The 14044-nt window shown below is 40.5% G+C and overlaps 1 protein-coding gene across 1 annotated transcript in view; it reads left to right on the top strand.

The window, feature by feature from the left end:
- The window catches only part of TBCD (tubulin folding cofactor D), a 117138-nt gene that overhangs the window by 8190 nt on the left and 94904 nt on the right, over nucleotides 1-14044 (top strand). Inside the window, exons 7-11 of the mRNA XM_062506578.1 lie at nucleotides 1733-1865; nucleotides 9007-9052; nucleotides 11721-11853; nucleotides 13001-13143; nucleotides 13942-14002. Of these exons, the coding sequence (XP_062362562.1) occupies nucleotides 1733-1865; nucleotides 9007-9052; nucleotides 11721-11853; nucleotides 13001-13143; nucleotides 13942-14002 (516 nt within the window). The remainder of the gene's footprint in view (nucleotides 1-1732; nucleotides 1866-9006; nucleotides 9053-11720; nucleotides 11854-13000; nucleotides 13144-13941; nucleotides 14003-14044) is intronic.

The following is a 14044-nucleotide window of genomic DNA, read 5'->3' as shown; positions in this document are numbered from 1 at the left end:
CTCTGTTTATTAGCTGAATTAATTTTAATTAGGAGTATATGTTCAGAACAAGTATGGTGATAGAGTAAGCTGATGCTAGTACCAAGTGTGCAAGGCAGTAATGGTACTGTATAGTGGACTTACAATTATTTAGTTTATTACGAAAACACCATTTTCAAAGCAGCCTGGTGATTAAAACATTTCACCAGAAATTAGAAGGCTGGCTCCAAGGCCTTTCACTGTTCTCACATCCCCAAAGCCAGTTCTGAGCATGATCATTCTGACATGAGGTCTCTGTGCCATCTCCCTGGAGCTGGACTGTTACTTGAGTGGGCAGGAGCACAAGGGTCCTGGGACAGATGGACAGAGAAGGTACAGGAGTCTGACTCTGTAGCATGGGAGTCATTTGCTCTGGGAAAGTCCCTGGGGAGGAAGAGGAAATCTGGGCCCTGGTTTGTGCTCCAAGGAGTTTATGAATTTCCGGTGAAGTTTAGAAACATAGGATTCAAGACCTCCTGTTTTCCAAAGTGAGCTGCTTCTCACAGGGCAAAGGAGCTGGAGTATATTAATGACTTCTCCTTTCTGCCTGCTCACTGAATGGTTGCAGTAGGAGGAGATGAGGCTGATCCTTATCCTGCTCCTAGTCTGGAGGTTAGCACACTCCTTTGGGAAAGAAGGATTTAAACTCCTTGGGGCTGAGGAAGGGTCTAGGAACCAGCTCAGCCACTTCACAGGTCACTTCTCTCATGTGTGCCCTTGGGCCAAAGGCAGCTTCATCCTTCAACCCAAAACAACCCTCCTGCAGCTCACCCCAAGTCCTCATTGTTCTGCTGCTGAGCACCACAGGGCTGGCTGGGAAGCCAGTCCATCCCATCTGTTGAGGTGTTTTCAGTATTTAATATATTTAAAACCCCCATCAGTCAGCTCTTGATGCTGTTCCCCTGTTACCTGTAGGTGTAGGAAGGATCCAGGTCCTGTCTCCAGGGCACATCCTCTTTGAATTCTGTGAGTTGTGCTGGGTGGGCTTCCCCATGAGCCTTGTTTCTACTGGGTGAGTTGAGAACAAATGTAGCCTGAATCCCTGCTGGAACAGGACCTGGTTTGTAGGTGCCAGGACACTGAAGTGATGTTCTGACTGCAGCTTGGCTGTTCAGGAGAGGGCTGAGAGTAGGTTTACTGTAGTTTAACCATGATAAACCTCTTTTGCCTTTTCTAAGATGGCTAAAAACACAACTCTTGACCCATCTAGTGTGTTAAATAGCAGGTGCTTGACCTTTTCAAATATCTGAAACCCCAAATGTAGCCCTGCTGGTTGCTTGTTCTGGGCCTGGCTGCTGACAGACAGTGCAAAAGGGATCTTCTGCTGATTTCCACTGATTTTCAGATTTGCAGAATGGCTGTTTTCGGTGAGAGAGGTGAAGCATCCTCCTATTTGTTTCAGCTTTTCCCTAGTTCTAATAGCTTTCTAATTTCTTAAAGTCTCTGGAAGTTTTGTTGCTTTACAATGAAGATATTTCTAGAACCCAAGTTTTTAGCTGGGTTTGAAGTGAAAGCGAAATTCCAGATCAGAGCCTCAGAAACAGCTGGGCTAAACATAGGATGGTTTGGAGTGTTCCACCCTGTGTAATTTGGGGTAACACACACTGGAGAATTGTTTCCAGGAGCAAAGATCAATTTGGATAGGAGGAAAAATCGTTTCTCAATGGGTGTCATAAAGACAGTGGCTGCAATGTTTTCTTTTTTTCTGTGACAGGTTTATTGTCCGCCCTGATGTCAGGCAAAGCAGGATGGCAGATTTCCTGGACTGGGTGCTCTCCATGTTAACCAAATCCTCCTCGCAGACCATGGAGGGCACTGTCATTGTGAACGGCATGCTCCAGGCCCTGGTAAATACTGGTTTTCCCTTAAAAGATAGACAGTTGGGTTTATGGCCATCCCATACTGCTACAGGAGGCCTTTGATAACAAATGCACACAGGAGTTCCTGATCATGAAAAAAGGAGGATTTCCTCCACAGCTGTTTAGACAGTATAACTTCCTATGCATGTATATTTTGTTTTTTTGTCATCCCCAAATGAAATTGAAGTTACCGATGCAGATACTCATCAAGTAGCAGTCATTTCAGTAGGTTTGGGTTTATTTGCTAATCTGAGTTAATTTTTTGTTTAATGCCCTTTCCTTGTGAATTGATAATGGTGTGTGACTTGAAAGAGCTGAATTCTTAGTTTGGATTTTAAAATGGGCATCCTGTGCATGGGAAAAAAATCTGCAGTACCTAAACTGCTGTTGTTCCAAGGCAGTGCTGCTCTTGTACATCCTAAGAAGGGCTATTTATAAAAGGTTTGTTGTAGTTTTACACCCTTAAAATTGCTGGGGTGTGTTTTGAAATCCTGGGGTAACACTTCTGGTGTCTGTGCCACTTTTGATGTCCGAATGTATTTGGGCAGAATGGAGGCATTTGTGTGGGTGGAAGAGTTGTTGTTCCCTCTTGGTTTGGTTGTTGACCAAGGCAGTGCAGGTGAAGACAGATCATGAGCCCTTGTGCAGTCTTTGCAGTTGCACAGGTTTGAGGATTTGCTGGTGTTTGTACAAGTTTTGATAATTTGCATAAATTTGCTATTCTTTTTAACCAGTCACTAAGAGGACTTGTGTGCAGTGTACTACTAAACATCAAAGGAAAGGTCTGGAACAAGTGTGTGGGGTGTGGGTTTTTTTTTTTTTTTTTTGGTTGTTTCTTTTCCCTCTCGAGCTCTTCCAAATCAGAAGGGAGAGAAATGATCTATATTTAGAATAACTGAGGACCTGCTACTTAAGCAGGAGGAAGAGTTATTTGTGTGCATTGCTGCGTTTCAAAAGACAGAATGATGTTTCATCATTTTATTGTCAGATCTGGAAAGGGAGGCTGACTGTTTGCCATTCCCGGGGCATGATGAGACCTGCAGGATGTATAATGCATTAGTGTTTTGTCATAATTCCTTTGAGTTTGGCTTTGGCTCCATCCACCTGTTCATTAGTGCGCACTAAGCGAAACAGGTGAATACTCAACAAGTAGAATCGAAACCAGAATGTGATACAATAGACCTGGGAGCAGAGCCTGCTGCTTTGCTTTTCTGTGATTTTTTTTTTTTTCTTTCTCCACAGCTTATAACTCCTGTTTCACTTGGGAGATATGAGCAGATTTGTAAAGTCTTTTCTTGCATTTAGTCTTCATTTTCTCCTTTCAGTCACTACAGTGAATTGTATCATTAGGGAGTAAAGGTTTTCAGGATGGTATGTGTGCATGTAGGTGCTTAAGGGGAGCAGGAGATACTTATTTCAAGAGTTAAATTTTATAAATGTTATATTTATATATAATTACATATATTCCTGATATTTTAATATTAAGAATTTTCTCTCACTTTTGTAGCAACACTGTTGTCAAAAATACCAGCTGAAAATAAGTGTTCAAAATAAGTAAACACTTCTAACATTCATTTAGCATTTATTCTATAAATAAATACAATATATTTTAACATAACAAGTAATCACTAAATATGTAAAGCATCCTTGTGAAAGGCAACTAAAAGTTGTGGCACCAAACTTCAGAATTCTTTACGCTTGAATTTGTTACTTTAAGAGTCAAACTGCAGCTGCTTGGCCATCTCTCTGAACAAGCAGGAGAAAAAAGACCATTTTTCAGTTTCTGGTCAGTACAGCAAGGTGGGCTTTGGGATTGTGGTATGTTTTGGGAATAATGTGACCCACCAGAGTGGGGATAAAAAGTCTCTCCACATCAGAGCAGAGTGGGGCTGCCCTGAGCAGGGTGGGTTTTGGTCGGGTTACGATTTTGTGCCATTCACAGTCTGCATTTACTGAGCAGCTCCGAGCGAGGCTGGCATGGAAAAATTGCTCAGAAAAGACACGAAACTCCTGCATTTCAATGAACTGAAACTGCAAGTCAGGGACGCAGTGAGTAGTTGGCCGTGGCTGCACTTTGATCTGCCTCTTCGTGGCCGTGAGCCTGGCTGATCAGGTGTGTGCTGCTGTTTCATCTCGCTCAGCGTTCTGTGCAGAACGAGTCCGGCTGTTCCGCGGCTCCTGTCGGAACACGCACCCGGCCTTGCATATTGTAATTGCACTAAGGCCTTTGGCTCTCTGCTCCCTTCCACCTGTCCTCTGTAACTCTCCATTTCCCAATGGGGGGCACCAGCAGGCACCTCTGCTGACGCTAGTTCCAATTCAGTGTTTCAAACTGCCCTCTTTTGTTAAAACCTGTGTTGCGCTACGGCATTTAATTTGATGTTGTGCTCCTGTTCTTTGGTGTTTGAAGGACTGAAAATGTTGGATTATTAAGAAATTGCTACCTTTTTGTAACATCTGTTTACTTGAAGGAAACTTCTAGCCTGTTTCAAGAATCTGCATTTTAAATTCTCTTGGTCTGGAGGTTTGCTTTTAAACCTGCCATTATATCAAACAGCTTTTTAGTTATCGCTGCAGGGCGCAGCACTCCCAGTTCTTGCGTGACAGAGATGTCATCACGTTGAGGTAGCCTTGGGCATTGAAACTTATTAAACCTTATTTGTTTTATAAGTGATTCAGTATACAAGTGTGAGTAATAATTAAAAAAAATAAAACGCCCTACACAGTGATCTGATGAAACTCGAGAGTCTTAAGAACGAGGCATTTCCCTGAGCTGTCTCTAATGCAAAGGTTATTTAGCAATAGCTACATGCTTATGTAAATTTGGCTCCAGGGAAGAAAGAACTCTCTAACTCCATTCTTTCAGACCCAGAGGCACAAAAATAGAGTATTTCCAAATAGAATGTTTCCCAAGTCTCTGTATTTTTTGCATTCTCAAAGAATTGGCTGTATTAGGATTGTCTATTGGCATTATTTTTTTAAAGAAGGAGTTGTTGCTTAGTGGTTTGGTGATAAAGATGTAGAAAAAGCAGTGTTGGTGAGAGGTACAAAGGTTCTTATGTCTGTGGGTACCCAGGGCACTGACTGTTTCTCCTCATGCCATTTCTCTCCTGACTGTCACAGTGTCTTTCTTTTAATGTCTGGTACTGCTGGGTTTTTCTTTTCTCACCAGAAGTTTTGTGGTTCATTCAAGCTTCTGAAGTTCTGCTATCATAAAGCTGTTTCTTTTTCTTGTTAGGATGTAGTACTATCTCAAGCTGTTAATTTTTTTTTTCCTTCTGAGTATTTAAAATCCGTGGGTTTTGGTAATCTCAAGGTGGAAAGGAGATACTCTGTCAGTTCTCCATGTGTTAGTCTAAACATTTCAGATGTTCAGCTGATAAATAACTGGGTTCACATGAAAGTTGCCATCACTGTGTTGGTGTCTGTCAGTGTTCATGTCATGTTGATGCTCAACACCCAAACACGTGCAGCCCACAGCAGGAATGCTGCTTGTGTGGAGGCACAGTAAGAGCAAGGCTTTTAACTAACCCATTTTACCATCAGCTGCACGTAGAATGCATTAAATATTCCCTTCTTCCAAATGAACTTCAGTTCTGCCAGCATATTCTTCCTCCCTGCACCTGGCTGGGAGGCAGGGATGGCTGGTGGCATTCCCTGGGTGTTGTGTGGCTACCAGGGGGTGCTCCAGAGCAGTGCAAGGGATCATTTCCTGCTCTTCCCAGCGACTGGAATTATCCTCCCGGTCCTCCTCTTGGTTACAACCAGAGGGTAGACTCAGACTTGTGTCTCCTGCTCGGCAGGAAGATCCACTCACTCCCCACCAGCCAGGCCACCCCTCGTGGTGATTTGTGTAGCTTGGGGAACAAGTCCCGGAGATGATCCCGACTGATGGATCTGCTGCAGGTCGGGCCCAAAGTGGGTTATGCAGACAATTGGCAGGTGTGGTGTCTCTGCTGGGATTATTAAGAAACCGGGCTTTGTTTGCCTTGCCCTGTGCTGTTTCTAAAGCAGAACCAGACTTGACAGTCGTCATTGCTTGCACACCGCTGATTTTCTCTAATTTGTAGGTGGCTTAATTATTTATAAGAGAGGGAGTCACATACTTTTCAACAGTTCAGCAGGTTGGGTAGGTCGGTGTGTGCTCTGTGTCCTCGTTAGAGAGGAGCCCGTGGCGTAACTGCGACAGCCGGGCTGCTCTGACAGCCGGGCTGCTGCTGCTCAGCACTGCTCACACCAAAATGCCCGTGCAGGTGGCAAACCAAGCTCATTAATTGCTTTGTTTGTATCAGATTTTTTGGAAATGGCGTGCCTTGGATATTTTTCTTCCTTCAAGGCGGGAAGTTTAAACTGGGTACTGTAATGGTGATTTGCCCTTTTTGCTGCCATTTTTTTTTTTCCTCACGATCATCATTTATGCATCACAAACGCTTCTTTTTTAGTGTGACCCCTATTAGCTCCAGGTTTACAGTATTTTTGTGAAGCAGTAACTTTGCTTTACATGTCTGACTGTTCGTAGCATATGTTGGAAGAAAACATTTTTTCTGCTTTGTTTAAGGTGCTTTTTTATTTCCTTTGTGAAAAAATATATCTTATTACACTCAAAAGTTTTAGAGATTTGGACTTGGGGGTGCTTTTGCATGCTTTGACTCATAAATAATTGACACTTCTCTTCTGTCTTCTCTACATTCAGAAAAAAACCCCAGACCCTGGATTTCTTGCTGTGTTGAATATCTGAAGAATAATTCTCCCCAGTTTGGCTGTTACCTATTTACTGCTGTAAAATTTGTTTTGAAAACGGCTGTTAAACTTCTCCAACACAGAGAAATACCCAATATATCACTTGTAGAAATGCCAGCAGGAACCTGCTCCAAGGTTGTGTCTGACCCCCTGTGCACCTCAATGAGTGCAGAAAGAACCTTCTTCCCTTTCAGACATTTGGCATTTTCAGCTCTGTTTATTCCTAAACCATTGGGCAACACATTTTATTGATTGAGAGCCATGTAAATATTACTGACCTTTTAAAAAAAGCATAGTTATTAATTAAAATTAATAATTAGCTGTGATGTCCTTTGGGCAATTTGTACTTCTCCTAAAAACTCTTATTGATAAAATAAAATCCCTTAATGCACATCTCAATTGATTTATAGCTGTTGCCATAATGATTTTATTACAAAATGTATATTATAAATCCCCAGTAGGAGTAGATGTTTTGTGTTTAAAATAGTTTGTTATTTAAGTTTTAGTGAAACTGCTGTTGGGAGACAATGTGTGTTTCACATTTTTGTTCAGGAAATAATAGAAATGGTTATGAAATGGAATCTGCCAAGGTTGCTGTTCTAAACTGCTTCATAGGTGTGTGAGGAAAAGCATTAAAAAAAAAATACTGTGCAATATTTGAGTTTTTCTCATTTCCTGCTTGTGTGTTGGTTGATTCCTTCCCACATCTCTCTCAGAGGTGGCACCTTCCAGTTGCATTGTTCCTGAAGAGTCAGGACTTAATTCAGACTTGGACTCAAAGGTGTGAAAACATGTGGAGAAGCTTGGAGAAAGGTGCCAGAATTTAAGAACTGCAGATTGAAAATGGATTGGTATTTTAAGTGTTCTGTTCCACCTCCCCAGCAATGTGCTGAGAGCACAAATCCAAAGGTGTTTGTCCAGGACCATTCCCAAGGATCTGTTAAAAAGATGTTTCTCTACATTATCACTGCTTGAGGAATTACACTGTGCTTTGTTAGAATATGCTTGAATATAATCATAATAATAATAATAATTTGGAGGCAGCCTGTGTGTGCCTTAAAAACAGTGTTTGCTGTTAAGTTAGGCAGGAAGGAGAAGGAATTGTGAGGATGCAGGGAAGGAATTGTGAGGATGCAGGGATGCTGCTGTGTCTTAGCATCCACAGTAAATTGTATGGAGTAACCACTGATGGGGTTTTAAAGCAGCACACAGGAACAAAGTGATGAAATGAGTTTCTGGATGTATCAAAAAAGATAGAGAAGTTTTAGAGGAGCTCTAGATTTGTTGTACCAAATATTTGCAGGTCCTCTAGCCTATTTTTAGGCTCTTTAGTATAAGCAGAGTTTTGTTGTATGTATGTGGTGAAAAATATTTGTATTGTTTTTATCACTGACTTTGTATATTGCTGAAAGCTGTGCCAATTTATACATTTAAAATGACACATTTCTGTTGGCTGGGCCCATTCTACTGCATTACTGCTTTGTAAATGTCATTTTTAAGGGAGCCCTTACACTTGCCTGCATTAAAAATCTCCAATAGTTTGATATATAATATCAAATTCTCATATGTAGCTTGTAGTGGAGCTGATCAGCAGTGCTGATGTGGGATCCTGAAATGCAATTTAGTAACAAACCAAAACAGGCTGGGTACACAGCCCCAAGGTGTTTTTCTTGCCTCTGTTGCTCGCAGCCACGCCTGCAGCGCGGGAGGCACGTGTATGTGTTTGGTATGTGTGAGAAAATACCTCTTTTTAGGGGAACTCTGTTCTTGTTTAACTCCCAGGCATATTTATTGAGGAAGATTTTGCTTCTGGTGAGTGCCAGAGCAAGGGCAAACAAGTGCCTGGCCAGAGTTTTGATGCAAGGAGAGCTGAGGAAGCTTTTAATGTGTAACATGTTCTGTCAGGTGTTAATAGTCCCTTTGTCTCACTGCAGTGCTGGGGCTTAATCTCACTGGGGTATTTAGCTGCAGATAAAAAAATTCCCTGGGCACAGGAATTGCAGTTGGCCTGCTGGAGGTTTATTTGCAGGTGTCTGTAGGTGGTTTAGTCTCTCACAAACTCTGGTTGTACCAGTCTGAGCTTATGTGACCCAGCACTGAGCCTGATGATCAGGGGCCTGAGCTAGCCCCAAACTGGTGGTCTTTTTATTTTTAATTTTTTTTTTTTTTGCTTTGTTTTGTTTTTCTCCTGAGTGATTTTTGGCCACCTCAGTCCCTTGAGCATTTACCAAGAGCTGCACACGTCGAGACACTTCCTTTTATGCTATTTAAATCAGCAAATGCTACACTTTATTGTAAGAACATTAAAATGTTTTAGAGCTAAATGTTTGATAAATTGCATTAAAGAATCTCTGTATTCTCATGTCTGTGTTCCCTATTTTAATTGTAGGCACAGCTGTTTAAGCATGGCAAGAGAGAAGACTGTTTACCTTACGGTAAGTTTGTTCAGTTTTTCAAGCCATTGCAGTAGAAAAGGGAAAGGAAGATTAACCTGGTGACAAGTGGTACTGTAGGGAGTGAAATCCACAGGGCATGATAAAGCAGGGAAAATGAGGGAGCAAAAGCAGAAATGACTGAGGGAGGAGCAGATGCCAGTAGGAATGCTGTGTTGGAACAGCACATCAGAGGATTTGGCAGGTGATCACACTGACCATTGCTGTAATACAGGAGCTGAACACAGAACATACAGACTGTTAGATGTGGAAAATACTTGTTTGAAATTCACTTGAGCATAAACTGATTTTGTACATATTACCACTGGAAGTTTTACAGAGTCTCTTCAAGTTTTAATAGAGGCACAGGATTTCAGAAGACTGAAGTTTTAAGAACCAGCTGTGTACAGGACACAGCTGGAATCATGTTGGGATACTGGTGGAATAAGAGAAGTATTTTAGTGAAAAGAGATTATACTGGATGCAATTAGGGATAGACAGGAAGCCAAAAAGAGAAAAAGAGAATATGGAGGTTTCTGAATCGTGTAGCTGCATTTTGGAATTATGTTTGTCTTGGGGTGAATCTTGAGATATGATCAGAACTGACTGCAGTGTGATCTTGGGCCTTATTGATAGCAATAAAGGGAGGCAGGGAAAGATGGTGGCTAATTCCTAAACACTACAAAAGACCTCTTAGTTTTGTGGAGCTTATCCAAGTACCAGAAATGGGGCTTGTGCTGTTGACAGGAACCAAGCACGAATATAAATTCACTTTAGAGTGTTTGTGATTTCACTAATTAGATTATTTTGGCCCTGAGAATAAGCTTTTTTTAGTTCTGGTGCTGGAAAATCTAATTTTCCCAGTTCCTAAGGCTGAGAAGCAGACACTTCCTTAGAAAATGCCTGAGAGATGGGTAATGATGGAGATAAGATAGTGAAGACAAACAGCATGGAATGACACAGGTGCAAATACTGGGAATGCCTCTGCACAGGAATAGCAGAATCCACTGGGGAAGCTGCCAGAGAAGCAGAAAAATAAACAGGCTGGGAAAATTGCAGTGTAAAAGAAAATGACAGAATTTAGAAAATACCACTGAATAACACAATAATCTTAATCACTATGGGAGGAGCATATTGAGTTCACAGCATTAACCCTACTGGTAAAATCAGAAGCTTTTGCTCATGGCATAGAAGAAATAATAAGTAATTACGAGTCTGGTAATAAGAGAAAAATCAGGAACATATAAATGAGTGAACTTACCCTAGAAAATCTAGAATGCTCACAGCTGAGAAGCAGGTATTCAGATGGGAACTGTTCAGGATAAGAAAATGTGGGAGACAAAAAATAGCTAAGATTTTTAATTATAACAGATCTGAGGATGAAATAAGGAAAAAAATAGGCAAATGTCAAAGCAAGATCCTGTTTGAAGTCACTTGTGACATAGAAGTTGAATTAAAAACAAACACTAGCCCTGCAGTAATTTACATGGGTCTGTAGATATTTTAGTGATTCAAGAGCTGGCAGGACTTGGAAGAGGCCTTTATTTATGTATTCTTAATTTATTTTCTGTCTGTGAATGATGATGTTTCTGCAGCCTCTTCCTCCTAAACTATCAGTCTCTTGGGCTTTTATAACTGCAAGTAATCCAGGTTACTGGAAGGTACTGAAGTACTGAAGTAATAATAATCATCACTGGCTTGTTGTCTGCATGGATTGTTTCATTTGTGTTTTAGTACATCAAGTACATCACCAGTCTTTTTAAAGACTTGAAATTTGTAAGTCATGTCTTACAGTGTCTCAGACGTTGAAATAATTGCGTTTTCTTTGATCTCTTTGTGTTTTGAAACCCTTGATAGGAGACTGGGGAAGGAGGTTGCAGTTTTTGGCTGCTGTGGTTCCATCTGTGCAGTGCTGTTGGAAGCACAGTGGCTCTTTCAGAGCCTGAGTCATTAGTCTCTATTAGCTAATGGTCAACTTCTGAAGAATTATTTTCACCCTAAAGAAACTGCAAAAGGGCTTTTTTATTTGTAACAGCCATGGCTTCCTTGTGAAAATTTTGAATCCTGGAACTTTATCCTCATTAACCCAAGATTCTTCTTTCTCTGTGTTTTTTTTACTTGCTGGACAAATAACTTTGTTACCTTTGATGTGCCCAAATGAGAGGTTTTGTGGATGATTGTTTACACGTCCACAGTGTTTCTCATGTCCAAATGTTTCTGGACATCCATCATCATAAAAATTTCAGTGTCAGGATTTGGTCGTGCCTGAAAATACTAAGTGAGGAAAGGGAAAGCTTCCTCAGTGTGCAGGAACTTTCCTGAGTAAATGAATTACATATTTAGCTCCTGGTTCTGTTAGATCACTGAAAATTCTTAGGCCCTGAAAGACACTTGGATGTGTTGCTTCCAGTGAGAATCAGAGGCATAAACATGCTGAGGATGTAGATTATAATTTTCATAATCAAAAGTGATCCTTAAAACCAGCTCCCCTGTTTGGGCAGTGAAGGATGTTGCCAGTTTTTTATCTGCTACAAAGTAGGTAACTAGGCATTTGTACTTCAGTAATGCCTTTAAAAATATAAACCTCTTAAAAAACGTTCAGAACTTTGAAATTTTCATACCAAGCTGTTGTTAAAAGCAGTTTTTCTGGTGTGTTTGTTTTCTTTTGCAGCTGCTACTGTTCTTGAGTGTCTTGATAACTGCAAGCTGTCAGAAAGCAATCAGATGGTTCTGCGCAAGCTGGGCATGAAGCTGGTGCAGCGACTTGGCCTGACATTTGTGAAACCAAAGGTAGCAAAGTGGAGGTCAGTTTGAAGATGAAAAGTTAAAAAAAAAAAAAAAAAAAAGGAAAATCCAAAAGCTCTAAATTCACTACAAATACATAAATCTGTACATTTGCTTTCTGCTCCTCTTAACCTTCCCTTAAAGAAAAATAAATTTTTGTGGGAATGAGCATATTCTTTATTTGCATTATTTGGAAAAAGGAGGATTCTTCCACTGTATTTAGTTTCCTGTATTTTTTTCAGTTTTGGTACATAAGTGAGTGCTGGGATAAGCCAAATCTGACTTTGCACGTTGCACAAGCAGAAGCCTGTTCCAATATAATGCATAATTCACTAAATATGGGAAGACAGCAACCTTTGTTCCTGAAGCTGATTTAGTACAATTTTGTAAGAGTGAACATAACTTTTTCCATTACCTGGTCCTACCCTGATTCGATAGAAAGTTCACAGGGGAAAAGTGGTTTGCAATCCTGCTCTGGTTTTGCATATTAGTCAGGTTTTGGTGTCTGGTTTTACGTACTGCCAGAGGGCAAACTCTTTTTTAGATTTCTCGCACTGATATTTTAAAATTGCAGGCTCCCTTGGTGACTATTTTTATTGTATTTATTTTACCAGCTTTTGAGAACATCCTTAGGCATAGAAAATTCTTTTTAGGTGGAGAATGTACCTTGCCCAATGGCAAAAGTCAGTTTAGCATGTAAAGTCTATCTTTTGTAAGAATGCATCTACACCACGGGCTAAATATTCGAGTACAGCTTGGTCAGAAAGTACTAAGCTGGCTTTGAGATTTAAAAAGCAATTTTTAATAAGCTGTTTTTATTAATTTTTTTCTTTTTTCTTTTTTTTTTCCTTTTTTAGTTTTTGGAGAGGCTTTTGGGGCATGGGAATTTTGTCTCTCTTTGTTGTTAGCAGTGGAAAATAAGTTATAGTGAAACAGGAAAGGGAGGGATAATGAAAAGGAACTATTTGAATAGTCTGGCTCTTCTCACCTTGGAAAACAGACAACTGGGTCAGGAGCAAGGAGAATGGGATATTTCTCCCTTTCCTTTAAAGCAGCCACTAGATAACTGTGCCCTGGGAGTGTAGGAAGGTGGTTTGTGGCAGCGTGTCCCTGTTGCAGCTGGAAGTTAAACCAGAGAAATCACTGAGGTGTGTGTTTGCTGTGCAGGTACCAGCGTGGCTGTCGGTCTCTGGCTGCCAACCTGCAGGCTCAGGGTGCTGCTGTGCAGAACCAGAAGAAAGAAGTTGCTGCTGCTGAAGCTGATGATGATGAGGAGTATGACATTCCAGGAGAGATTGAAAATGTTGTAGGTGTGTTAAAGCTGGAGAGAAATGGTTGCAATGCTGCAAGTTCAACATATGTTGGAAAACAATCTGCTTGGGGCTAGAAAAGTAATGTGCTAAAAAAATCTGTGCTAGTGTAACAGCTGGAAAGACTCTGAAACTTTGGTCTGTGCAGCTGATTGAAATAGATGGTGTTTTGTCAAATGGTTTGGATTTCAGCCTCTCAGTGAGAAACTCAGTACTGGAGGATTTGTTGTGGAGTTGGCCATGGAGGTGTAAACATACTGAAATATATTTTCCCAGTTTTATCCAGTCATATAAAAGACATGCCCTGAACCTTTCACAAATGGAGGGGTGAATTAAAATGTATGATGAAATACACAACAAAAATATGTCACGTGAAAGCTGAAGAACTATGGTTTAATTTTTAGACCATGGTGGTATCCAAGGAACAACATTTGTTTCTTAATATGCAGTTGTACAGCATGTCCTATGCTAGCTGGCTGGTGGATATTCTGTAAATAAATAGGCAAAAATTGCATGAGAAGACTTTTATAACTGAATAATGTAATGAACCTCCACAAAAAGCACCATGACTTCCATTTTGAATCTTTTACAGCACTTCAAATTGCAATCTCTTTCCATAAACAATTGTGACATATTTCTTGTTTTTTAATGTCAATTTGTACTTGTGTGACAATTAGAATAAATCTAGATACAAAGATTTTTATACAAAGAGGCAAATTAATTTTGAACGTCTTAAGAATTTTTTTCTGTTGTTAAATAAGAATAATCTGTTTTTTTTTTTAATAAAATTACTTGCAGAACAATTGTTGGTTGGCCTGAAAGACAAAGACACCATCGTCAGGTGGTCTGCAGCCAAAGGGTAGGTGTGTTGTGGTGACTCTGCTGAGCTGTAAACAATATA

The sequence above is a fragment of the Cinclus cinclus genome, chromosome 20 (assembly GCF_963662255.1).
Source record: "Cinclus cinclus chromosome 20, bCinCin1.1, whole genome shotgun sequence".
NCBI classification, from domain to species: Eukaryota; Metazoa; Chordata; class Aves; order Passeriformes; family Cinclidae; genus Cinclus; species Cinclus cinclus.
This window is presented reverse-complemented; position numbering and strand designations above follow the sequence as displayed.